The sequence below is a fragment of the Ornithodoros turicata genome, chromosome 2 (assembly GCF_037126465.1).
Source record: "Ornithodoros turicata isolate Travis chromosome 2, ASM3712646v1, whole genome shotgun sequence".
NCBI classification, from domain to species: domain Eukaryota; kingdom Metazoa; phylum Arthropoda; class Arachnida; order Ixodida; family Argasidae; genus Ornithodoros; species Ornithodoros turicata.
The window spans coordinates 146,065,739-146,090,728 of record NC_088202.1 but is presented as its reverse complement, the minus strand read 5'-3'; the positions used below and the strand labels follow the sequence as shown (position 1 = coordinate 146,090,728).

At 47.0% G+C, this 24,990-nt stretch overlaps 2 protein-coding genes across 4 annotated transcripts; both read left to right on the top strand.

Moving 5' to 3' along the window:
• Positions 1-400: 400 nt before the first annotated feature.
• Positions 401-16,425, top strand: LOC135386321 (uncharacterized). Of its 3 annotated transcripts, none has more exons than XM_064616162.1 (4): positions 401-486; positions 4,019-4,190; positions 8,423-8,544; positions 10,363-16,425. In XM_064616162.1, the coding sequence occupies exon 4, from the start codon at positions 10,379-10,381 to the stop codon at positions 15,623-15,625; it is 5,247 nt and encodes a 1,748-aa protein (XP_064472232.1). In that variant the 5' UTR covers positions 401-486; positions 4,019-4,190; positions 8,423-8,544; positions 10,363-10,378; the 3' UTR covers positions 15,626-16,425. The 3 variants fall into 3 exon arrangements, with proteins under 3 accessions (XP_064472232.1, XP_064472234.1, XP_064472233.1); XM_064616163.1 differs by lacking the exon at positions 401-486 and adding an exon at positions 522-3,531; XM_064616164.1 differs by lacking the exon at positions 4,019-4,190 and having other exon boundaries at positions 402-486.
• Positions 16,426-18,981: 2,556 nt separating this feature from the next.
• Positions 18,982-24,102, top strand: LOC135384219 (neprilysin-11-like). The gene is made up of 2 exons (XM_064613429.1): positions 18,982-20,105; positions 21,746-24,102. Exons 1-2 carry the CDS (start codon positions 20,028-20,030, stop codon positions 23,924-23,926), a joined length of 2,259 nt encoding a protein of 752 aa, XP_064469499.1. The 5' UTR covers positions 18,982-20,027; the 3' UTR covers positions 23,927-24,102.
• Positions 24,103-24,990: the final 888 nt, after the last annotated feature.

Sequence of the window (24,990 nt, the reverse complement as noted above, 5' to 3'; positions counted from 1 at the left end):
ATTACAGTGATCGAAAGATATCCAAAACGTCGCGCAGAAACAGCAACCGCATTGTTTACAAACGGTTTTTCCCGCCGGTCACGGGCGCCGCCATCTTTAAGGTCACATGTGCCTCGACGTTTGCTGTGACGTGCGACCAGGACCTGTCCAGGATGCATTGCGTTCGCCCAGCACGCTTTCGTCTACGGAGCAATACACTGAGTGTCACGCCTGTGGGAATTAATGCTACTGTTGTTGTTGTTTAACGCCATTTCCATAATACACGCTTCCGACACCTGGCGGAGCTCCATTTCTCCTTTCTCAGCATAGTCCGAATTTCTCAAACAAGAGGGCGCTACACTTACACGCACGCAGCGAACGATAACGGTTATCGGCCTTCCAGATAAGCAGCTGTGGCATAAAAGCCTTGCCAAGGAACCGGCCTGGTAATTGGTCCCCATGTCTACTACATGGAAGTTCTAGTGGACGTCCAAAGGCCAAATTGAGGTGAGATTTGCACTCTAGTAGTCTCCGTGTGGCTTTTGTTAATTTGGTTATCCTTTCCTCTTGCTGCAATATCATATTGCTTTTGAGCAATTATACATACACTATATGCGTATCTTTAGCAAATGTGACTCGTTTGTGTGATCTGCTCATTTCATCCCCCATCGACAGCTCCTTTCTGCTACAGTGATAAACTCCCTCCCGTGTTTTTTTTTTTTTTTCTTTTTTCAAAAAAATCTGATTTATCCGAATAACTTCCACTCTCCCCCCTTCTTCCACGCCTACTTTTCGACTTCAAATTGATGAATGGTCCAAAGGGAGGATAGTGCACACTCTTGTCCCATCTGTTCCATGTATCCTCGACCCTAGTGACTCTACGTCACCCCGGGCACAGAACTGGCGCAGGCCACTTAGGCTAGTTTAGTTTAGTTAGGCTACTTTGGCACAGAACTGTTCTGTGCTCGCCACAGCTGCTACTCATTTTGAGCCCGGGCACCGTTCACAGCTTTCGCAAATACGCTCGTTTGTACTTCAGTAGTAAAAAGGTAGTAAAAACATCCGTGCGCTATACCGCGTGGTCTCGCCACTCTTGCACTGCTTTCCTCGCATTGTCTTTGCGATGACTACTCCGAAATCGGCGCAGTTAATGTTTCGGGCTTTTTTTTTTATTTCTCCCAGACTCTCCTAATTTTGGAAAAGCTGGAAACTCCGACAAACGGCCTCCGAATTTTTCAAAATGAAAACTCCGAAGAATCGATAACCCTACGTTCATCGTGGACGACGCATGCTGGTTGCTTCCCCGATTTTTTTTTTTTTTTATTCCTTTGGCAACAGTTAAGTGTTCCGTCGCTTCTTTCGGATGAATCCATTCATCCATGAAGCATCATCTTCACCCGTGATCTCTGAGACGGCCTCATCCATGTCCCAACGTATCCCTTTCATTTTCCCAGGTCATTTTAGGCTCCACGCTCTGTAGATCAGGGTGTCGAACCGAACCCGAACCCGAACCGAAATTTTCATGACACTGTTGAACCCGAACCGGAGCAGAACCGTAAAAAATAATAGCGGTAACCGGTTCGCAACAAAACGGTTCGGACATAAAAGAAGTCAGCATAAGAATTCCTCTCTATCCCCGAACGAAGACACATTGGTATCATCATCACGCGCCTATATCATGGATTTCAGAAATTTTCACTTAGCAGTGAGACGACGACGTATTTCGTCGTATACTTTCAGCGTCGTAGTGAAGCATACTTTCAGCGTCTTTTTAACATGTTGAAGCGCAGTTGTCCTTGTGAGCGCCGCGGCTAGCGCCCCACGCACGCGGTGCGGCATCTACTCTTCAGAGACGAGGTGCCACGCGGACGAATGAAACAGGAATGGAGTAGGCCAGTTATGTAGCTCTACAAGCCGAATTTGCGATCAAATAAGCGCCCAAGATTTCCCGTTACACGTGAGCAGTACAAATTAAACAAGTCAGAAACATCAGGAGTGGAGAAGGAGCGTACGCAGAACGGTGCCTGTTTGATTGGTCGTGGCTTGAAAAGTAAATGTGGTTCTGCTTATTGGTAGTGCAGTTGTGTCGTGACATATTGCCTTTGTGTTGTGGATTAACTAGTACACTGCTGTGAGCTCGGACAGAGTAATGCTTGCAGGCTTATTTTCGACATGCTTCAGTACGGTTTTAGATCGATTCACGTTGCGAAGGCAGTGTGCCGGCTAGTACTGTCGTCTATGTTACGCTGTCCATCTTATTAGGCTTCCTTTAAGTGTATCTTGCTGACACTGTGCGTGTGAAAAAAGAAATTTTGGGAACAGAAAGTAGCAGGACTACACCGCTTCAACAGCGTGGACTCTATTTGCAATAAGTGTTCATCCATTCCTCATTTCTCTCGCTAAAGGGCTACCTCACCGCTAGAGACGTCAATGCAGACAACAGCAGTAAGCTATTAGCCACGCATTTCCTGATAAAAGCTGTTTTATGGAACATATAAAACGGAAGCGTTGAACCGGTTCGCGAACCGGTTCGGGGCTGCGAACCGGTTCGATTCTTGGCGTGGCCGAACCGGAACCGAACCGGAACGAAATCAAAACAACGTGAACCCGAACCGAACCCGTATTTTTTGCGGTTCGACACCCTGCTGTAGATCCGTCGTACCGGCCGATGTGTTTCGACACAATATGAAACATTGTCGGTGGTGGAACTAAGCCATGCATACCCGCTCGTCTTGTACGTGTAGGAGATGTTGTGGTTGTGGAAATACACGCTGTTTCTACCCTTCCAGGACAGTTTCTACTTCGCCGTCTATTAAAAAATTGCTAAGTACAAGGTTCCCTGGACTATAGGAAAGGTCACCTTGGGGGCTCACAGGTACAAAAAAACAACTGATAAGACATTGAGAACGCACGAAGGCATCACGTGAAATGCCACTCAAAGCGGCTCACAGGTACAAAAAAACAACTGATAAGACATTGAGAACGCACGAAGGCATCACGTGAAATGCCACTCAAAGCGGCTCACAGGTACAAAAAAACAACTGATAAGACGTTGAGAACGCACGAAGGCATCACGTGAAATGCCACTCAAAGCTTATCGCGCCTGCTTTGTGAACACCAGAGAGCTAGTACAAGCAGCCAAGCAGCACAATGTACTGAGAGTTGAGTGCGATAGGCCTGTTGCGCTGGAGTTTTTCGAAGAGCCAGCTAGCGACAGACATGCAAACTAGTCCCTAATTCAGCGGCCTCCCGTGTTTACATTTTTGCGTAATTTTCCTGCAAATGGGAAGAAGCGCAAGAGGACGAAAACATCGCAATATTAAAATTTAGTTGTTATTCTTGTTAGGTTGTAGCCACAGCTAGAGTAGTTCAGAAGATAAACTTGTCTCTAGCCTTACCAACAAACCTTGCGAAAGGTGTCGCAGCCACCGTTGGATTAGTGCTGTTTGCCGTATTGATATTAATGTTTACAAGATTCTCAATGGAATGACTCCAGCTACCTTTATCCATGATTCAGACAAGACGTTTCACATGTCATTTCGCACACAGCAGGTGAGTTCGGCAACAAATATGTGAAAGAACGTGATTCTAGCTTTGGAATAACAGACGACGGAAACAAGTTTTCACTTTTTACAATGACACGTACCTCGTGAATCGTTCAACAGACAAAAAGCTCGGCAGCTTATTAAGATGATTTCACCACGGGACCTCGTATCATTGATAAAGGGCTTTCTGGAATTCAAGGCCGTATTGAGAACAAAGGTATTCTGCTGATGCCTCCAATTTCATGTCGCAGGTTCTAGTGCGCAGTTTTGAGAGTAGCAGAGGCAAGATAATGACTACATTGCTCAAGTTCGCAACCATGTCGAACGTGCCATTCAGTGCGTAAAAGTTTACGTTCCCAGGAACGAAAAAATACATGTAACTTTAATCTCTCGTGTGAATATAGGACACATAATTGCTGTCGTGTTCTAGCTAACTTACACTTCACATCACCAAACAAATGTCTGTTGACTAACGTATGATTTATTTTGCGCAGTGCTGCACATCAGTAAAAATGACAGAAAGGTCCCACACGGAGAAATCGCATCAGGCCCAGCACGCCCGACAGCGGAGAACTAGGAAGTTAGTCGTGTCTGGGCGCCCGTGGCGCGTGTGTCGGGAAATCGCAGAGCCGCCTGGTTAGTGCAACAGGCCTATACGGGTGGACGGTATGTGCCTCATCAGTGTTCTTTAGTTTCACCAGTCTGTTCAAGGCTTTCCGCCTACCCGCCCAACCCTATTGCACTCGACTTTCAGTACATTGTGCATTGTACATCGCATTGGGTATATGCGTTTATACAGGGCATTTTATCTAAAATGATACAAAAATTCTCACCGGCGACATACTTGCGGGTGCACAGTAGGACTATCTCCACTTACCTCCTGGAAACTTGCCGAGCGAGCCTCACTTGTTTTTCACAGAAATATGAAGTCCTCTACGGACAACGGCAGACCTAACAAAAACTATGCGCAGTAAAGCAACAGAAATAGTCAAAAGTATTAGTAACTGCGCTGCTATTGGCCCGCCTACTTGTCGCGAAAAAGCGCGCGCAAGATGCTGCGCGAGGAGCAAGTTGTCACTAGAGTCACTCAATAGGGGTACGGAGTATCGCCTTCCTTTTCCGCGCCGCAGCCACCGTTCGGTGTCCGCGATTGGGCCAATCGTGTCACGTGATTTCTCCTTCCAAGAACTCGCCGTCCATGTTGAGTCACCTCCATGCAGAATCGGTTTTCCTGGGTTGCGAGCTGCCTCGACAGTGCGTTGTTCAACATCGGAGATGGGGGACACTGGTGTCCCATTGCTAGACGACGCAGCCGCGTCTGACTCAAGATGGCGGGCTCGCTCGCCGGCGTGGCTCAGTGGTCGCTACTCTGCTCCCTATATTTAGTGGCTCTAGTTCTCACCTCTTGCTTCACCGTTACTCCCCGTTCGCGCGCGCGCGCGCGCGTTTCATCTTTACTGTGGAGACAACGGTCTTATCACAAAGAAAATAAGGCGACGGTCTTATCACGAAGAAAGTAAAACAAATGAAGGTGTGGACGCTACCTCCTCTTGGCACACACTTAGCGCTTTTTGGCGCCAATAAAGCAGGCGGGGCTACATCAGCAATGTTACTAACTTTCTTTTTTTCAACTATTTCTCACGATATGCTGTGCATAGTGTTTGTTGGGTCTCCGGTTATCCGTGGAGGGCTCCAAATTTTCTAAAAAAAAAAAAAAGAAGGAGGTGACGTTCGCTCGGCAATTTTTAGAGTTCGGTTGAACAAAAAAAAAATTAAATTTGTCTCAATTACAAAACGGTCCGAAGCCGTCCTAAGCGGCGACCAAAGGCTGCAGAAGGTAATGGTCGACACGACAGTTCCACAGTCTATCTGCGAATACGTCACCGGTTGAAATTTTTATGAGCTTAGGTGAAATACCCTGTATTTGATGCATAATGTAAAACCCCGCGACTATAGAGAACACGAAAAGACAGACGTGTTCCCTATAGTCTCGGGGGGGTTACATTATGCATCATCTTTACCAGCTCGCTTACTTCCTAGCCATTTCTTTTTTATTATTATTACCCTGTATTTACTCACAAGAACAAGAATCGAAGGGGTTGTGGAAGTACGTCATCGAACCGAATGTCGCTCAGTGGAGGAACACCGAGAAGAAAAAAACTCCGTACGCGACCGAGCGAGAATGTCCTTGGACATTATCCTTTGCTCTGTCGTCTGCCTCTATAGTCGGCGCCTGTCGCTGGGCACTTTTATCACTCTGTAACAAAAGATCCGCATTCCGCGCCATTGTGAATCACCGGTCTAAATTGTCCTATGGTGTAGTCACTTTCCCTCATGTCATTCATTCGCTCTCTCTTTCCACGTGTTATTTGCTCCAATGTTCCACTTCTTTTCGATGTTTCTGGTTACGTCTTCTTCCTCTTGTCCACTAAACTTCTCACTTGGACGAATGGTACATATTTCACGTTGTATGTTCCCTGAAGAAGGGCAGACTCTGAATGAAAATCTGTGTCACATTAAAGCTACTCCAGACGTTTCATTTCCAGTCAGTTATATATATATATATATATATATATATATATATATATATATAAGTTTATTATTTAAAAATATGGTCACATTTAACAGGACAAAAAAGTATAGAACTCCGACATAACATAACAAAATAACAAGTTTTATACTCATCCGTTTCGTCCGTCGTGCGACGGACATCATCAATGCCAAACTAGTTGTGTGTCCGTCATGTGCCAACATCATCAGTGACAAACTGTGGCACTGATGATGTCCGTCGCATGACGGACGAAACGTCTGAGTAAAACTTGTTTTATTATGTTAAGTCGGAGTTATCTACTTTTTTGTCCAGTTATGCTGTCCCTCGGCTCTTGGAGTATTTTTGCATGGTCACATATATCTCGGACACTCTGTAGAAGTAGTCTTTATATAGTAAGTGTGGCAGTAAGTATATATTATAGGAGTAAAATTTTTCCCTGTTCACAATTATCCCAAGATTATGCCCGCATAATCGTAGAAAGTTGTGTCCATCCACCGATGAATGTACCTCCCGTGCGAATATAACGTTGTCTTTATATTTGCGTGGGCAGTGCGTTCTTCGTGTACTGCGCGACTCGAGTCACTAAATAAGCTTCGCTTCAGAGTATCGACACTCATGTCTCCAACGGAGAGCAGGAGCGCCATCTTGTTTCCGCACCACACCGGTACTATCCCCATTTGAGGATGAAAGACGGCTAACATAATGCTCCCTGTGGGATAGAGAAGCGTGTGTGATCGTTGGGCGATAATCCATGCATTGTCCACCAGAGCGTCCCGACGATGTCAAGGTGAGCTCGAGGCCGTCAACTGCTGCTTGCAAACGAAAGGAACATTTCACGCGCGCACGATAGATGGCATCGTGCGCTAACGTGCGCAGTGCGCGTACGCGTGGTGAGCGTGGCGCGCAAACAAGATGGCGCATGCTCGCTCTTGGAACTCAGTGTCGATATTCTGAAGCGTAGCTTATTTAGTGGCTCTATCCGCGACAACCCTGCAAATGCATAAAAAAAAAACTTGCAGGGTTCTGAAAGAAACCTCCCGCACGTAAGCGCAAAGCTTCTTATCTTTCTAACGGGCTTTGTCGCAGAGATGCAGGAATTTACCTGACCCACTTCCGCATGCTACAGGTTGGGTTTTTCCCATTCGCGCCTGCTGTTGACACCCAGGAACAATTTAGCACTCATCCCTAACCCTTTCATTCCTAACCATACCAATGATGAAGACGGTGTCCAGCGCAATAGTGCCCAGTGCTCCGCCATAACGGGGGCGAATGACCCGCATCATCATCATCATCATCATCATCCCATTGATGTATGTGTGTGTGTGGTGCCCGGAAGAACACTCTCTGTTCTAAATATTGGTGGCTTTTCCTTAAGGCGGACTCATGCGATCTAGTCAACATTCGCTTCCGGAGAGTTCTGGCTGCACCGTCCTAAAATTGTTGTCTTCGTTTTGCTTTTCTTTAGCGCTCTAATGAAGTAATATAATCGGCGCCAGCGTGCAGAACGTGCTAGCAAGCGACAAAGCCATTATTTTCGTTCGTAGGGATCTCGAAAACCGCAGCAAGCTTGTCGAATTTATTGATTGCAATCAATTCCCAGACCTCTGCTCTAGGGAATGACATCATTTTGGCCCAAATATGAATGGCGGTCGCGGGTCCAGAGAAGCGATTTTGTTACATCTCTCGTAGACTCCCATGTATTGAAAATCTGACAAACTTTAATTCGACAAAAATCAGTGGATCACGTCAGGCCCAAAAAAATATGTCATTCCCTAGATAAACCCGAGCAGAACACGCCTGTACTTGTTTCGTGTGGAGATTTTGCGGGGTTTACGAGAACCCTGCGAACAAAAAATCCCCATAGACTTTTTTAAGAAATGAGTCCGCCTTAACATGAATAACTTGATGTGATGAACGTCCATTATTGCCTGAAAGAATTTGGCTGTCAAACGAATAACATTTTATCTAGATTACCATTCCTCTCCACCCCTGGTGTCCTTAGTCTCACCTACTCCTGAAGTGATACTTCGCGTTCCTGTCGTCGTCGCCGTCTGTGTCCACACTGCTCCCAATACCCTCAGAACTTCAAACGACTTTATCGATGGGAGGCAGACTTATCGCACAAAGCATGGAACAAACGTTATGGGATATTTCGCAAGCAGCACAGCATCTTGGCCCAATTTTGGACCAATCCTGGGCCGGCATTGTCAATATCGGGCAAATATTGGGCCGAGATGTTGTGCTGCCTGGGTTGACACGCTTAACCGACACACACGTAGCGGCATGTCAGGTCTTCAATGGTGGAAAGTTATGAGGGTTGACTTCTAAGTGACAACACACATTGCAGGTGGAAGAAAGGACGCCAGTTCTAGGAGAAGCGCATGGCGGCACACTGAAAGGATGATGACTGGTGGTATCGCCGCGTGATCTGTACCTGAGACAAATCTGACGTCATAGAGGACAGAAAAGGTTCGTGAGGCTCGAATAGGAAGCACTTTTGCATTGTGCCACGTAACGTAATAGTGATGGAAACTTGTTGTCATTGGTCTGTAACGGCCGGTTGCTCTCTAAACCCGCGTCTGATTTTTTACTTGGTTGATACCACTCTCACCAGCGTTGGGGGTAACTCGTTACTGTAACTAGGCAAACTTTTTGTTGAACGATGAAAGATGCAAGTCACTGAAAACGTTAGCCAGCTGTAGGACTGTGACTTTCATTTTTCGTGGTTTATTTCTTAGGCAATTTGAGGCTTTGTATGTATTTGTGCCTTCTATGTTCCTCAAAACATCAGTTCTTTCATGTTCAATCTTCTCTTCTTTTTTTTTCTTTTTTTTAAAGCTGTTGATTTTTCACTTTCGAGCTCCAGTAACTTTTTGAGGGACTTGTTCGTCCTTTTTAAAGCGACTTTCTCAGAGCAACATGAGGTAAGTTTTCGGTTCCTTTCGTTAATTCTGGTCTACAAATAATACATGCGGCGTCTTCCCCCGCTAATTAGACGAGAGTCATGTGCTTGTCGGTTGTATACGAGCACGGCGCTGCAGGATCAAGTAAGTTGCTGTTGCGCGATGAGCGCTATATAACGTGTCCTGGCCGTACGTAAGGACACTCTGGTGAGGCTCATCTGGGACAGGTAAAGGAATACTTTTCGTTTCCGTTACGGTGTCGTCACTGCCCTTATCTGTTTATCTTTCAATTTCGGTCACCACCATTATTGCTTTCGTTTCCGTTACGTTTAAGTTTCGGTTTTCGGTACTGCCCCTCCTCCAGCTTTTTGTTTTCCTTGCTCCTTTTCTTTTTCCTTTTTTTATCTTAAAAAAAAGAGCATCGAGACCGCGACAAAACTTAATCCTCTCTACGTTCTGAAGCCTATTTTGATGACTCCAGGGATACATGCATACGAGAGACAACGTTTATTCAAAATACACATATGGGTACGTGATTTCTGGGAACAGCTAATATGAACATGGTTTCCAGGAATGTTACTCACGCTTGCAACTTCCAGATCACCATAAGCGTATAAGAATTACGCTTCTCCTATTTACTGTATACTACTTACTTATATGCTCCAGTCTGATAGTTCTTTTTAGTTTTGGTTCTTCAGTTAATTTGAGTTTGCTACATTGAGGTTTATTAGATAAATTTATCTACACGATATGGTACAGAATTGCAATAATTCGGGTCCCGCGGTGCCCGAATTATTACCGTAAATTATTGTCGTTTCCATTTCTCTTTCAGGTATTCTAACTGTGTGGTATCCGTTTCTGTTTCTGTTACCGTTACCTGCTATATTTCCTGTATAATACCGTTTCCGTGTTCGTTACCGTTTCTGTTACCTTTCCCTGGGCTCATCATTGCGAGGAGCAGGGCATTTATAATACATACTCTGTACACACTTGGGGCGGTTCTACGATGTACGCGCACAGCGCTTCGCGGCCACCTAAAATTCCGATGCCTGCTTTCTGATCGGTTGAATAATTTTAGTACAACATGAAGACACTCAAATGCCGCCCCGTGACATTCAGATCTGATGGACTGATTGAAAGGTCAAGCACTAAAAAGGTAGCCAGTAACTTGAAAGTAATTTCAATTTCATTTCCATAACTATAGTAACTTCGTTGATAACTTACTTTTTGTACACATTAGATCGACTTGTAAGGAATTCTTTCTGTCGAGTAATTCCCCATCTCTGTCTAAAGTACATTAATTCCGAAATTTTTGTTACTGTAACGTACTAGCATTGTTTTGCTTCAACAAATGTGCTTCTAATCAGCCCCTTCGAAATTGCAGGAATGTATCGAGAAGAATGGCTTCGTCATCCGGATTTGATTTCAAAATGGAACGGTCAGAGCAGTGTAAAGATATCAGGAGGGCAATGCACCAAGCCATATTGCACACAGACAGGATTCGCGTTCTTCGGTGCCTCGACGCCGTGCCTGCACTCAGGTTGTGGCTGGACCCCGAGCAAGATATATCAGCCTGTTGCAGGGCGATTCAAGAGGAAGACTTCTATATTCACTGTCTACTAATATCACGTAACTGTACCATCCAAGAAACCGAAACGTCGTGTTACAACACCCTCGACCCCACTGAACGCGTTGATCCCTGTATTGAATATCTGACACTCAAAAGTCGTAGCGGAAACAGTCGCGGTGGCTTACGGTTCGGGAGTATGTTTAAGAAGCTCTTCAGTGTGGATTTGATACAGCCAATTCTGAAGGCGGTGGCAACAGCGCCACACCTAGAAATAGTATTTGACTGCCAGAGTGAAAACGTGCGGCATATTACAAAGCGTACGAGTGAATCCAACCTCGGTGTTACCTTTTCCGAAGAACAAAGGATTTTTATGATGGAGTGTGGAAAAGAAGACGAAGTCTTGGGACCGCTGGCCCACGAACTGTGCCATTTCGCGCTTCATCTGGTGTACGGAAACAGTGGCAAACCATATCTTGGCTTTGATACGGAGAGGGAACAGCGGTACAAGAGAGTCGTCGACGACGTCAGAAAGAAGAAACGATTACACCTCATCATAGAACATGCTCTTCATCGGGATGAGGAAGAAGAACTGATCGTTCGCATTCCTCACGTACTGGCTCAATATAGCGCAGGTCCTGGAGATTGGATTCTGCAACAGGAAGTACCGGAACTATATGGTTTCTTTAAGGACTTTGTCGTTCCAGACATGCAGATGTACATTCACAACAGGACCTCGTTGACGGATTTTCGCAAAATCGAAACTGAAAATGCGACGTTACGAAAAGCTTCCGAAACAGCCAAACTCAAACTCGCGTTCAAGGAACCACTTCGCCTCGGCGACCTGGGAAATGCTCCTCTTCTTATATTTACGAGTGCGGAACTCAGGCTTCTCGAAGTAATGGTTCACAACGCTGTGCGGTCTAGTCTACAACCATACTTGTTTTTCAAAGCAACCCAGTGGGACTTGAGGCTCAGAGATGTGTTACTCGACTACAAATGTGCATTTGTACTCGTGACTGTAAAACTGACAATGGACTTCCGAGATATCCTCGAACTTCTGGCTAGTGTTTCCTCTGTGACTGGAGTGAAAGTTATCTTGCTTGTAGAGAAGAGCGGCGAAGAAGACTTGATGAATCTAGTGCGGGAAGATACCTTCTTCGCCGAGAGACACGAAGTTCGCAGCGGCCTCTCAATAGGCTTCGAGCACCTCACGGAGAAATGCAAAAAAGTTGTTTTTCAAAAATCTCGCGTAAAATTTCAAGGGCAAGACGCTTGTGCGCTTCCAGTAGCAATGAACTTCGACAGCTTCTTAAGTTGCGTAGACACTACGTTTTTCCTACGCATGTGCGAATCGAAGTACATTGACGTGGGACCTCCTCTTCATGAACTAGAAGAACGTGTTAAGAATTGTTATGTAGAACGACTGTGCACAAGGACTGCGGAAATAGACCTGAAACAGTGTGAACTAGATGACGACAACGAGGCTTTCTCATTTCTCGGCTCTCCGCATGATCGCGTCACTAAACTTCTTCCGTGTGGTTATGAGGCCAAAGACATCAATGATTTGCAGAAATTCGAAAAATTCGTAGTCCTCCGAGGGTCGCGTGACTACGAAGATCTCACGGAAGTCACCTATTACAGAAACAAAGTAGTGCACCTACTCCAGCTGAATGAGGAACATAACGGACTCGTGTGGACGAAATCAAATGGTCGTCTCAGTCACCTTCCAATGACCGGAAATGACGAGTACACCTTGGAAATGTTCTTGAAGGTGAACGAGAAGGTCGTCGTGGTTTGTGGTGCGCCCGGGATGGGAAAGAGTGTGCTGGCATCTCGGATGTGCTCAGCAATAAAGAAACAAGACTGGAAGAGGTGGGTGCTCTACGTCGACCTTCCTCAGAGAATGGCATCCGTTAAAGACAAACTGCCCAGTCTCACATTTCTAGCGGATCTGTGCCAAGTACAAACAGACGGGCTGGAGTTTGCTTTGTTCGAGGAAAGCTTGAACAACGGAAGCCCTTTCGAAGTTGTTGTCATCTTCGACGCGTTCGATGAAATCAACGCGAGATGCCGCAAATGTGTCCTAGATCTGGTATCATTTCTGAGTGAGAAGAAAGTACATAAGTTGTGTATATTTACTCGTACCGTGTTCAAGTCCGAAGTGCAAGATGCCCTGCACATAGTGGCGTATGAACTCGCTCCCTTTTCTGAAGAAAACCAGGAGGAGCTCCTTACGAAATACAGGGAAGAAAGAGAACGTTCACTTACGAGGAACGCTGCAGTTTCTCCGCAGTGGGAGGGATTGTTCACGTCCTTGAAGGAGACAAACAAAACAATCCTCGAATCCCCTCTCCTACTTCGCATGATGGCTCTGATGGAGAGCGGGGAAATTGCAGATGATTACTCTTCACTACTTAAAATTATTGACACCCCTGCTCGTACAAGGGTGTACCCTATACATATTTACAAGATGTTTGTAGAGTACAAATACCTCGTATACAGAAGAGAGAAAAGGAAAGAAAACATCCGCCTATATCACGTGCAACAGGACGAAGACGACGCAAAGCCTGCGTTCTACGCAAGTCATGGTCTGCTTGCTATGAAGTGCGTGTTTCGTGGAGATGAACTGGCATCTCTGTTGAACGAGGATGAATTAGAAAAGTTAAAGCCCGATGGAACTCTATTCAAGGACCTAGCTGCCAACCGCCTTAAAGAAGGTTTTGTGAACGGAATTAACGACGGAGTTCCAATGTTCGTCCACAAGACTTTCGCTGAATTCTTTGCAGCTGACTACCTCCTGCAGAAAGCAAAAGCCAGGGAGATTCATTATCCATTACTCTGGAAGATCATTGCGGGACCGGATGGTACAGAAGATTACAGTGGTGTTAGGCTGTTGTTCGATGGGCTGGCGTCGGCGTCCTTTCCACTTCACTCTGCTATTATCAACAACGACACTTCGTATTTTGGGCACCGTGTTATCGTAAGGGAAGATATGTGTAAGGTCGATGAACTCAAAAGGACTCCATTGCACGTGGCGGCCATGTATGCTGATGAAACAGTATTGCAGAGGCTTCCAATGGATGATGACCTAATCAGACACGATATCTTCGGGATGACGCCGTTCGCATACGTGCAAAAGCTTCCAATGAGTGACTCTTCCAAAAAGCTTGGTTGGGCGTTTTATGCATATATGTGGCGGTCAATTGAGATAGACAGACTTAACATATTATGCACTCGATGTAGCGAGGAAGCAGTGAAACATTCCGACGCAATTCTACGCACGTGTGAAACCTTGACGGAAAAGAGACGTTTTGTAGAGCGAGCAATACTCACAGCTGTCAGACACGACCTACAGGGCGTTTTGGACATATACCTCAGCTATGTGTCCCCAATAGAAAGAACAGGAGCTTTGGACAGAGAGACCCTGGCTAAGTCGAACGCACGAAAGCTTAGAAGCCCCAGATGCTCTTCGGAGCTTCCCGTAATTGAGGACCTTGATAGATTCACAGGAATACGCAACAGAACTGTTCCTTTCTTCGCAAAGTCCGAGGCTGTTTGCAAAATGCTGATTCCTTACTGCGACATGGGAATGATAGACGAGGACGGCAATACAATGCTGCACATTAGCGCGGAAAGGGGAAACCTGGAAACAACGATGTTTCATCTCGCACATTCGTCCATTCACGTCAGAAATAGAAACCTTGACACTCCTATGCACTTGTGTGCACGTGAACGACGTGCAGAGGTCGTCAAGCTGCTTCTTCCTATTTATGCGTCAGTGAATGTTCGGAACTGTGATCGGGAAACACCGATGCAAGCAGCTGTCGGGGGAAACCCGATGAGTATTTTCGGTTCACCTCAAGAAACTGTCAAACGGTGCCAGTTGGAGACTGTAAAGTTGTTACTCCTGCGCAGTCGCATGGACGACGAACGTCACGTCGGTTTTACCACCCCTCTTTGCCTTGCCTCTGTACGTGGTGCCCTTGACATCGTGACGTTGCTTCTGCCTCACACGTCAGCCCATACGGCTAACTACAATGATGTAACGTGCCTGGATGAAGCTGCACGATACGGAAGGTTGGACGCTGTAAGCTGTCTCATTCCGCACTCTCCTGTCAACTCTCCCAAAAAGTTCGTATCATCAGCAGTGAAGATTTGGGCAAGCTGTGGTAAAAGGAAACTGTTGCAACATATATGGCCTTATTTTCGGCACAGTGACACAAAGCATACACCGAGGATCAGTGAACAGTTGCTGAGTGTGAATGGCGATCCCCGAGGAGAAATTTCGTGTCTGAAACTCCTCCTCCTCCTCTTAAATGACATTGCTGCCGATTCTTATGGTGAAACACTGCTACGTCACATTGCACGGCGTAAGCTACATCCTACGGCACAAATGAATTACAGGAAGCTGCTCCTGCCACATTTAAGTCACCGCGCTAAAGATGTTGAAGCTAAGGGAATGCGTGAGGACGATGGCATGTCTGACATCGACGATTCGGACACGGACGATGCAGACAGGGGAATTGTCAACGAGGATGACAGATCGGTATTGTGCTTTAAAGGAAATGGGGGTGCTGTGGAAGCGGTGGAGTATCACGGTTCACGCTCATCCCTGTGTATTACAGATGACGCTGTGGACGCTCTACCGCTCTTGTGTGCAAAGTCTCGACACGTCGATGCGGTCAAGTTTGTAATTCCTTCTCGTGCTTCAGTACATGTGCCCAATGCGCTGCAATATACGCCGATGCACACGTGCGCTCAATATGGACACCTGGACGTCGTAAAGGACGACGTGTTACTACTTCGCTCGGCAATGAGGACCGCTAGCTCGAACGGTGACACGCCACTTCACGCTGCCTCTAGAAGTGGTGCCCTTCATGTCGTGAACTTCATTTTACCCCACTCGTTCGCCAGTATGAGCAACTTCTCTAGTCAAACGTGCTTGCATCTTTCCGTGCAGGGAAACAGTGTCAACATTATGAAATGTCTAATCCAACACCCCCTCGTCAATTGTCCTGATATCCACGGTGACATCCGTGCGATATGCGTCTCTCACGTCTCAAAGTCTCGTGAGTGAAGAACTGGTCACCTTACTGCCTTATCTTTGTGATCGTGATTGCGACTGTGACGTTGCGAATTTACCGGTGTTCCACGATTTTCCTCGGTATATGGAGTTGCTTTATGGAAGTCTTAAAACGAAGTTGTGTGCGAAACTCTTAATACTCCATTCACACAGGAATGCTATAGATGAGTGGTGTAGAAGAGTGTTGGTCCACTATATGGATGCGCAGGTATTTAGAACACAAGACCCAAATATTGTGCGACCGCATTGAGATGTTTCCTTCTGAGGACGATTGAGGCATGACAGGAGATTATGATCATGTGTTTCACATTTATGATACTCATGATGTCAAGAACCCTTGTCCACTAAAGGCACCCCGCTGATGTCATCCCGGGGTATGTTCAGGAAAAGATCGAAGCATCAACAGTCCTACCGATTTTCCACCATCCTCCAAAATATCTAAATTATTGAAGAAACCGAAGGACACTGTCCTGACGAGCATGTCTGACACCTTTGCGTTTCCCAGTAGAGTTCGCTGGATGTGGGCCCAAAAAGTGTTCTGGATGCGTGTCGACGCAATATTTTGTTGTTATATTGTCAGTTATTGTATACCTGTACCTATTGCATTATGCAGCCAGCTATATTCATTTAATGTATGCCATAAAGAAGCGAACTATTCAGTAACACAGATGTATTAGAAGCCATGGACTGCAGCCCACGTACGAGAGCATATGAACAAGTGGACTATGCAGCGAACGCACAGGACACCACAGGCCGAACTGTTTAAATGAAATAAAGTGTTTTTCGCATATTGATGTAGGTTTCGTTAAAACTATATTCTAACGCGTCGTTCTTCTGCATAAGAATAATTCTGCATACTTGAAGAAAATTGTGTATATGAAGTTAGATGAAAAAAAAATACAACTCGGAAGGAATTTAGAGGTCCGTGTCAACAAAATAAATGTACAGATTACGCCATCGACGTATATGTTTTGGAGGCCACACAGCCTGTCCTTGTGAACGGGCTTCACAACTTGGAATCTTGCCTGCGTGATTCTCTCATGCGATTATCCGCGGAACACCGTGTCCTCCCCAAGCGGCACAATGTACTGAAAGTCGAGTGCAATAGGTGTGGCCGGTATGTGTTTTATCAATGTTCTTTAGTTTCACAAGTCTGTTCAGGGCCTTCCACCTACCCGTCCACCCCTATTGCACTCGACTTTCAGTACATTGTGCTGCTTGGGTCTTCAATGTCCTATCGGGATTAGGTGTTATACTGATACAGCACCACAGGTGGTGGTGGTGGTGATGGCGATAGGGCTTGCCGTTGTCGGCCTCACGTATGTGGGCAACGTCACGACTGACGCCCTGGGGGAATGTGCGTCCTGGGCCGACTTCTAAGGGAACTGTGCCGACAGCACCACAGGACACGTCTATGGATCTGGTAGCCGCCATTGGGAACACGCCTACCCAGGCACACAAAGCACAGAAATTCGCACTTAATCCTGACTTACTCCGGCCCTTTGACCCGCGGCTTATATTCTACTACAGCACGTCTCTGCGCATGAGAGAAAGAAAAGATTGGAGAAAGCACGTGACAAAGCGTCTGCCCAATCACAAAGCAGCAAGAAGGGGATTTTCGCAGATGGGCCATGACGCTATGGTGAAAAAGATGAAGCAGCGGTCGTGATGGTGGTAGTAGTGGTGGTGGTGGTGAAGATGAAAGCGGGCAGCATCACGACTGAAACGCAAGAAAAAAGACAAAAATAAAAGAAAGAAAAATACTACTACATTACACTACAGGCGTGATATGAGCCGCGTTTCCTTCACGAAGGCGACTACAGGTTTTCCCGGCGATTTTAATCCAAGTGCCAGCTAAATTAATCCATGCCCCATAAAGTTTGCATGGCACATGGATTAATTTAGCTGGCACTTGGATTAAAATCGCCGGGAAAACCTGTAGAGCAGCAGCCCGCCGTCGTCGCTCGGCAAGGCGAGTTGCCACCACCAGCGATGGTTTCAGAGGTAGGGATGCTGGGGTTCAGGGGTTGAGCAGCTGTCTGCGTGCTCCGTTGTACAGGTCCCGACAAAAGTTTACGGAACACTGGAGTGGAGTATATAGTCACCTGAGCGAAACGGTTGCCGCAAACTGGAGCAGACAGACTTACAAACAGGTGACGGGGTACTCGACGCACCTCTCAGTAAGTGTGTCCACTCAACGTTCGCCGCAAGGGTGTCGCTGATATCAAGAAATACGTCGCTCTACTGTTCCGTAAACTTTTTTCGGGATCTGTAGGTGGGGCATTCAAGCAGGAATTGGTTTATGGTTTCTGAATCAGTAGAACACTGGCAACATAGGGGTGACTGTGTAAGTTTGAAGCTGTGAACCCACGAAGGCCGACCCCGTGCGGATCCGGTTAAGGATCGTGGCAGTGGCTCTGCTGCGGGTGCGCGATAACAAGAGAACGCGCGGGCGTGGGATATGCACGTCTGGTGGTTAGACTAGATCTGGCAGTGTGCCGGCGACAGTGTCTTGCGGGATAAGGACGGGGCCTCGAGGGGAGAGCTGCCTTGGCAAGTTTATCAGCGTGTTCATTGCCTACGAGGCTAGCGTGTGCCGGAATCCATTGTATTGTGGTGTTTGTTCCTTGTTCTAGGCAAGCTCTAACGCATGTCGGGTGCTCTTCACCAGTACACGACAACAACTTTATTTTGAAGACAGTAGTAAGAGGAGTAGCACTAGTTGCTGGTCGAAACAGTATGGGAATACCGCCGGCTCGGTTTTTCTTGTAGGTGACAGTGGTGAACGGGTCAAGAAGTAAAGTGGCAAGGTTGCCATCGTTCATCTCATCTGTCTGCTGAGGAGCTGCCGGTACCGAAGTGTCCGGGGTGTTATCGGGAACATTCACGGCCTGTGGATTGTCGGGCTCACCAGAGGAAGGGCTCTCTACCCTTTGTCGTTTGGCAGGGCTGGCGGTGACTTGTTGACCTGTGGGAAGTGTCATACAGACGTTGAACATCCCGTCCAGATTACGGTGGAAGGTCCGTGAAACGTAAGATCGCTCCTTTCAAAAGGCTCCGAAAAGGCCTAAGGGCCCCTCCACTTGACAATCTTCACTAGTACAGATTGGTTATCAACATCCGATAACTCGTGAAGTGCTGCCGAGGAATCGGTGAGTATGACTACTTCACTGAGCTTATGAAGAGATGGGGGCCTGTAGCATGGCACATTGTTCGGCAGAAGTAGTAGTAGTTCATTGTTCTGCCGAAGTAGTAGTTCGGCAGAAGTAGTTGGATGAGATGGTGTGAGAGTCAAGTCTTGAAGACCACTGCAGGTTGACAGAAGGAATAAAGTAGGTGCCGGAGGCCAATTCTGGGAACACCGATACGTCAGTATAGATGAAACTGTGGCTGGTGTAGTGATTATAGTAAAGTGGTCGTGGGCTCTGTGGAGTGAGACGACCGCTTAGACGCGTGTTTTTTTCTTTTTTTTTTCTTGGATGCCCCATATAGTGGTAACTGTGGAAGAAATCTCTCCAGGCCGGTGAAAGCGACTTGACATAGTCATACGGGGGTTGCCATTTTGAATTTGTTTCTGAGATAGAACTTGCACAGCTTTTGAGGATGTTTTGTGGCTGAAGTGGCTGAATGAGTTAGCGGAGCTTGTTCAGCACTGCATAAAGGCATCTCTCGGCGTGAATGCGTACTGGCTAGTAAAGTTTCCTCGGTGTCAGACGCCCGCGGAAGGCCTAAAGCGATGCCTAGACCAGTCCGATGAAGTCGCTTGAGGCGCTGCAAGTTGGGGGGGGGGGCGGAGGAGCCAATAAAGGGAAGAGCGTACTTGATGTGGCTTAGTATGAGGGCTTTGTAAAAAGGAAAAGCTGAGGGACCGCGCAAAGAATTGACCAACTTTCATAACGTATTGCCTTCCGCTGTGTGCCGTACCAGGTAGAAGAAGAAGAAGATCCGCATTCTGTGAGTGCATCTCGAATGTGTATGCTTACCGTGTAATCACACGAGCAACATCCTCACGGAATATTCTAATGGAAGAAAAATCAAAACCACTGCTCACAGAGGCAAAGTTCCACTCTCTGTTATGTGAGCATTCACACGGTGCAGAATATCGGCCATGGCGTACTGCGCATTTAGCAGACGACACTTTTAGCAGACGACACCGTCAGGGTGTTTTCCTGTCGTCTGCTACGGAGTATCTTGTGGCTGTGTAGCAGGATATTCCCCACGGTTAGAAGTGTACGTGAAGACAGTGTACGTTGAACGCTCGTGCTCACGTGACAGCAGGAAGCTATGACGGTTTTCGCATCTTCCGCTTCTGGGGGAATGTCGCTCGTGTGTCCACACGGTTAGTGGTGGAAGAAGAAGAAGGAGAAGAATGTGAAAGGACGTTCTACGAAGGGTCATGGCTGATTTCGGAGCTTGCGAAGCTTTCCAGTACAGGGAAGTTAGTATGTGGGAAGAGAAACGCTCATCCACAAAGGTAACTCTCATTTATGTGTCTTGTTTCTGTGTATTGAACTCTGCCCTACACATGCCTGTTTCATTTCCTGTACTTCGTGTTGGAGCTTATCCTTAGTCGAGGCCACCCTGACACGTCACTGAGCAACACGTCATTGCTGACTCGTCAAAACTGAGATCCATAATCATAGTACTGCAAATTTCAGAAGATTCTGAAAGGGAAGCACGGTTAAATTTCTCTATATTCCGCTTTGAGAACTTTACGCACTTTACCACGCATAAAGTCATCCACGGCACAGATTGATACCATTAAAGAGCTGCACGCGAGACGTCCTTCTGCAATCAGCATAGTTTTAAAGTGTCTGGCAAAGATGCAACATTTCAGTTGTAAGCAAACCCGAAGAGCGCATGATAGTACACATGAAAAATCCCGAGTCTGAACACACGAAAGCATGGCAATAGGCCTTTTCAGTCACCTCGTTTACATGGGACCGCTTAAAGCGAACCAAACCGGGTTTGCGGTCGCGGAGTGCACATGTAAACCCCTCTGAGCGCTCCCAAATGTCGCCCAACTTTGTCCGCTTCGGAGGGGTGGATCGAGTCGGTTCGGTAAACGCCTTGGTACACACCGAGTTCCTCTCCTTAGGGGGCGCAGCGTGAATTTCTCTGCCATAGCCATTTATAGGGAGAGTTTTGCCATTCTTCGATATTTTGCCGCCTCATGGGAGGAGCTTATATTTTGACGTCAGACTCGTGGTTGCACCGCCCAGAAAGCCTGAACCCGAGCGGAATCCGCTTAAATAACCTCTTAGTCCGCGCCATATTGATGCTGTCCGCCAGCTGGTCGAGAGCTTCGTGGTCGCGTTGAATGTAATCTATAGGAATAACCGTCTTATGACCAGTGATAAGGGGGGCTTTGTTGCCGAACTGATAGAGTTCAAGGACGAAAGGCTTTCGAAGCAACAAGTACGCGCGTGTCTTCTCTTTTTGGATTGTAAACAACGATCAGCATCAATATGGCGTCGGCGACCGGTTGACGACCGTTTGACGACTGGATAACAATGGAACACGATGAGGGGGAGGTCGTTCAGCCATGACGTCGCATGACGCGCTTTAAGTTAGGCTCCTCCTAATGGCCAAACTCTCTCTATAAAGGGCTCAGTTCTCTGCGCGCGTTCTTACCCTCGGAGCTCCTCCTCTCTCACTAGCTGCCTTCTGCTCCCATCCAGCGCCAGCTGGGATCGCTCCATGTAAACGCGAGCGAACCGACTTGACGTCACGGAGCGCTCCGGAGCGGTCCCATATAAACAGGGCCAGTATAAAGTTCCTGCCCTGCATTTATGCCGTATTGGAGAATGACGCTTTCGATATGCTATCTGACTAGCCATGCGCGGATCTAGGGGTCCAGTGGTCCGGACCCCCCTCAATTCCAGACTTAAACATAGGGCTCAACGGACCAATCCCAGCATGCACCTGGCACTTGCCCATAACGGACCCCCCCTCGGAAAAATCCTAGATCCGCCCCTGTGACTAGCACCGTGTTATATATGTTGAAATTCTGGCTCTACAATGTACAAGTAGCTGATATTAATGTTTACGGCTTTCTAGAGCGTGTAGCTTTAATCTAGCCCCCGTACCGCACTCATATCAACTTTTTCCCAGGTACAGGATTTGGAAAACTCTGAACAAGCCTGCAGGAAAACCTATGCGTTGCTGACATTGGTTCTGCTAATGAGCCTCATCACGAGCATGGCTGCTGCTGTCTGGGTTTTCACAAAAAGTAAACAACGACAATCGCACGGCAGTCAAGACGAGACACCTCCAGCTCCTCAACGCATCTTGCTGCCGAAACTCTCGCCCAGGCCACAGCCTCCTCATGATGACTACGAAGGTGACCCATACGACCTCGAGATGACACCGACAGCAAGTGAGACCACGTCGTCGGTGAACGTTTGCGACACGAACGATTGTCGTAAGGTCCGTAAGTTCATCGAAGCCATTGTGGACACGACGAGGGACCCTTGTGAGGACTTCTTCGCGTTCGTCTGCGGTAACTACAAACAGCCTGCAGGAATGGACGTGGACAACACCGGTCAAGATCTAAGTGCAACTAGCCTGATCCCTGTCATAGTGAAAAGCTTGGAGACCGAACACGTTCCCACTAGCGGGCAGACGGGATTTCAAAAGTCTGCAGCGCTGTACAAACACTGCAAGGAAGCTGACAGTAGAGTATCTGCAGCCACTGCGAGAAATTTCTTGGCAGGTCACAAGATGGACGTGAGGAAGAACATGGCGTTTGATCTCTTGCACACTTTGGTCGAATTTATATTTGAGATAAACATTCCTTTAATATTTCGCTTTGAACCAATGGAGGAAGGCTGCCCAAACTTTGCATTCCGACTAGACTCCGAAGCGATGTCAAAAAGTACTGACATTAGAACAGTTCTGTCTGCAATATACTCCGCACATGTCGGCGAAAAGATAGTGCATAGTATCACGCATGTAGAGAACAAGATTATTGAAGTCAGCGAACTGTCACGAAGAAATGTCGGCCGAACGTCAGACGGCTACGACACCTTTGTGGTGCTTGACCTGTGGGAACTGGGCGTGAAAGACAATGGCGACGCACTTGCTAAAGAATGGACCGCAGCTCTCCAACACTACGCGTCATCCCGTTTGCTGCTGAAGAGGAAGGTAAACGTGTCACGGACCGACGTCGAATTTTTTCATCGCTTATTCGGAAAGGAAAAGAATGTGCCAGAAGACGAACTTAGGTTATTCTTCGCTTGGCGATGTATCCACTACCTTTATGACGTTTCATTTGTGAAGAGTCAGGATTGCTTCTCCGCCACTTTCGACGTCTTTCCCGACGCGGCGATTTCTTCGGCGCTCTTTCACGCACTTAACGAAGAGCGCATTAGTGCCACTAGAGAGATGACTGAAGCGATCGTCGGCGAGATTAAAGAATCTTTCAGAACCACCGCTTGGATGGACCACGAAACACGCACCGGAGCCTTGCGGAAGATATCCATGCTCAGGATCCGCCTGGGATTCGCGCCTAAGCTGAACACCACCGAGAAAATCGACGAATTTTACAGAGACCTCCCCGACCAGAATGGGCCCTTTCTTTCGGACTACTTAGAAGTGAATGCATTTCAGACTAGAAAGTACTGGGAAGGTGTGGTGCACGGCTACTCGGACTATTTCTACGAAGCTGCGACTCCTCAACCGCTGTTCCAATCCAACGCTTATTATTCTCCCCAGCTGAACAGCGTTACTATCCTTCCTTCCAGGCTATTGAGACCGTACTTCAGCGTGGGTGGCCCTCCCGAGATAAACTACGGCGGACTGGGATCTACAGTGGCGCATGAGATCATGCACGGCTTTGACCTGAACGGCCGTCAGTACGACGGCAACGGAACCCTCTCCTCATGGTTCACGCGCAATAGTGCGGAGGAGCTCGATATTCTAGAACGGTGTTACATGGAACACATCATCAACAACGCTCCGAAAGCCAGATCCTATGTTCAGCACCTATACGAGTACCAGGCCGACGTCCTCGGCACTGGCTCCCTCTTGAGGGCATACCAGAAGGCTGCAAGAAGGTCTAAGGTGTATCTCGGCAATGTGAGGGGCCTGACGAGGGATCAGATTTTCTACGTGGCGAATTGTATTCAGTGGTGCGAAGGCAAGTCTGATATTGGTGATCAACTGAACGCAACTCATCCACAAGGAGATGACAGATGCAATGTTCCACTCATGAACTCTGTGCACTTCAGTGAAACATTCTCTTGCCGCAATGGCAAACCCATGAATCCACCAAAGAAGTGTCCCTTCTGGTAATCTGCACATTCGAAATGTCCGCAAACGTACATGATAAACCTTATTTCATTGACGAACCAACAATATGATGAATGTTTTCATTTGTCATCAACTGTTTTCATTTGTAACTTTGTGCATGGGAAAGTCCAACTTCTCATACGATAATTAGGTGCAAGTACCTTGGATGGGGCCAAAAATACTTTGATTCGGCTGCTTACTAACGAATATTTTTTATAAAAAGTCTTTCCTCAGAAGATAAAGATAAGATACAATTAATGTGATGTGGTGATACGCCGTTCACTGTGGAATAACCTTCATGTGCACGATTTGCAAAGCATTGCACATAGCCAACCCGTAGGCTATGCACTCTACGTGCACATATCGCACGTCTGCACAAATTCCTCTTTAATGATACAACCTACAACCTTTCGCTTCCGGCGAGAACACTCGGAAGGGCGGCCTCGCTGTGATATGGGCACCCCGATAAATTCGGGCACCCCGGGTTTGTTTCCTAAAACTGGTGGTCAGTGATTACTACTGCAATTTTTCCACATAAATCAAAATGTCACAACCCCTCTAACATGTCCCACTGAAGATGGCGTCTCCAACGAACACATGCCATGCCACAAAGTTTCTGACATCCAGTATATAGGACCTTTTAATAAATCCTTAATACACTGAACTATATTAGAATAACATCCCAAGCGCAAGTGGTACACGAACAAATTACGAATACAACATTTGCTGCACTATGTTGTCTTCTGATGGATAAAAATATAGCGAGAAAGATTCATTTTGCAATGTCGCGCCCTTAGGTTGGACAGGACTACATAGGATAACAGGATACAGGGTAACACTTTACAAATGAGCAGGTCAAGTGTATAGGTGATTGGAAATTGACTTTCCCAAGCGGGTATCGCCCTGTGGCTATAAGTAAAGGTTGGTTCATTGCTGCGTTTACGGTTGCGTTACGGCAGAACTCAGCCATTGAAGCGGGAGATGCTCTTCGGAAGGCTACTGCACCGACGAACCGCAAGAAGCTGAGCGAACTTCAGCCTCGTCGACACAAGTCATGTGTCGAATCA

What these genes read in the sequence shown, in the direction of transcription:
- LOC135386321 (XM_064616162.1), top strand. Translation starts at nt 10,379, where the DNA reads ATGGCTTCGTCATCCGGATTTGATTTCAAAATGGAACGGTCAGAGCAG.
- LOC135384219 (XM_064613429.1), top strand. Translation starts at nt 20,028, where the DNA reads ATGGCTGATTTCGGAGCTTGCGAAGCTTTCCAGTACAGGGAAGTTAGT. An exon ending in AGAAACGCTCATCCACAAAG is followed by an intron (nt 20,106 to 21,745) that starts GTAACTCTCATT and finishes ACTTTTTCCCAG; the next exon opens with GTACAGGATTTGGAAAACTC.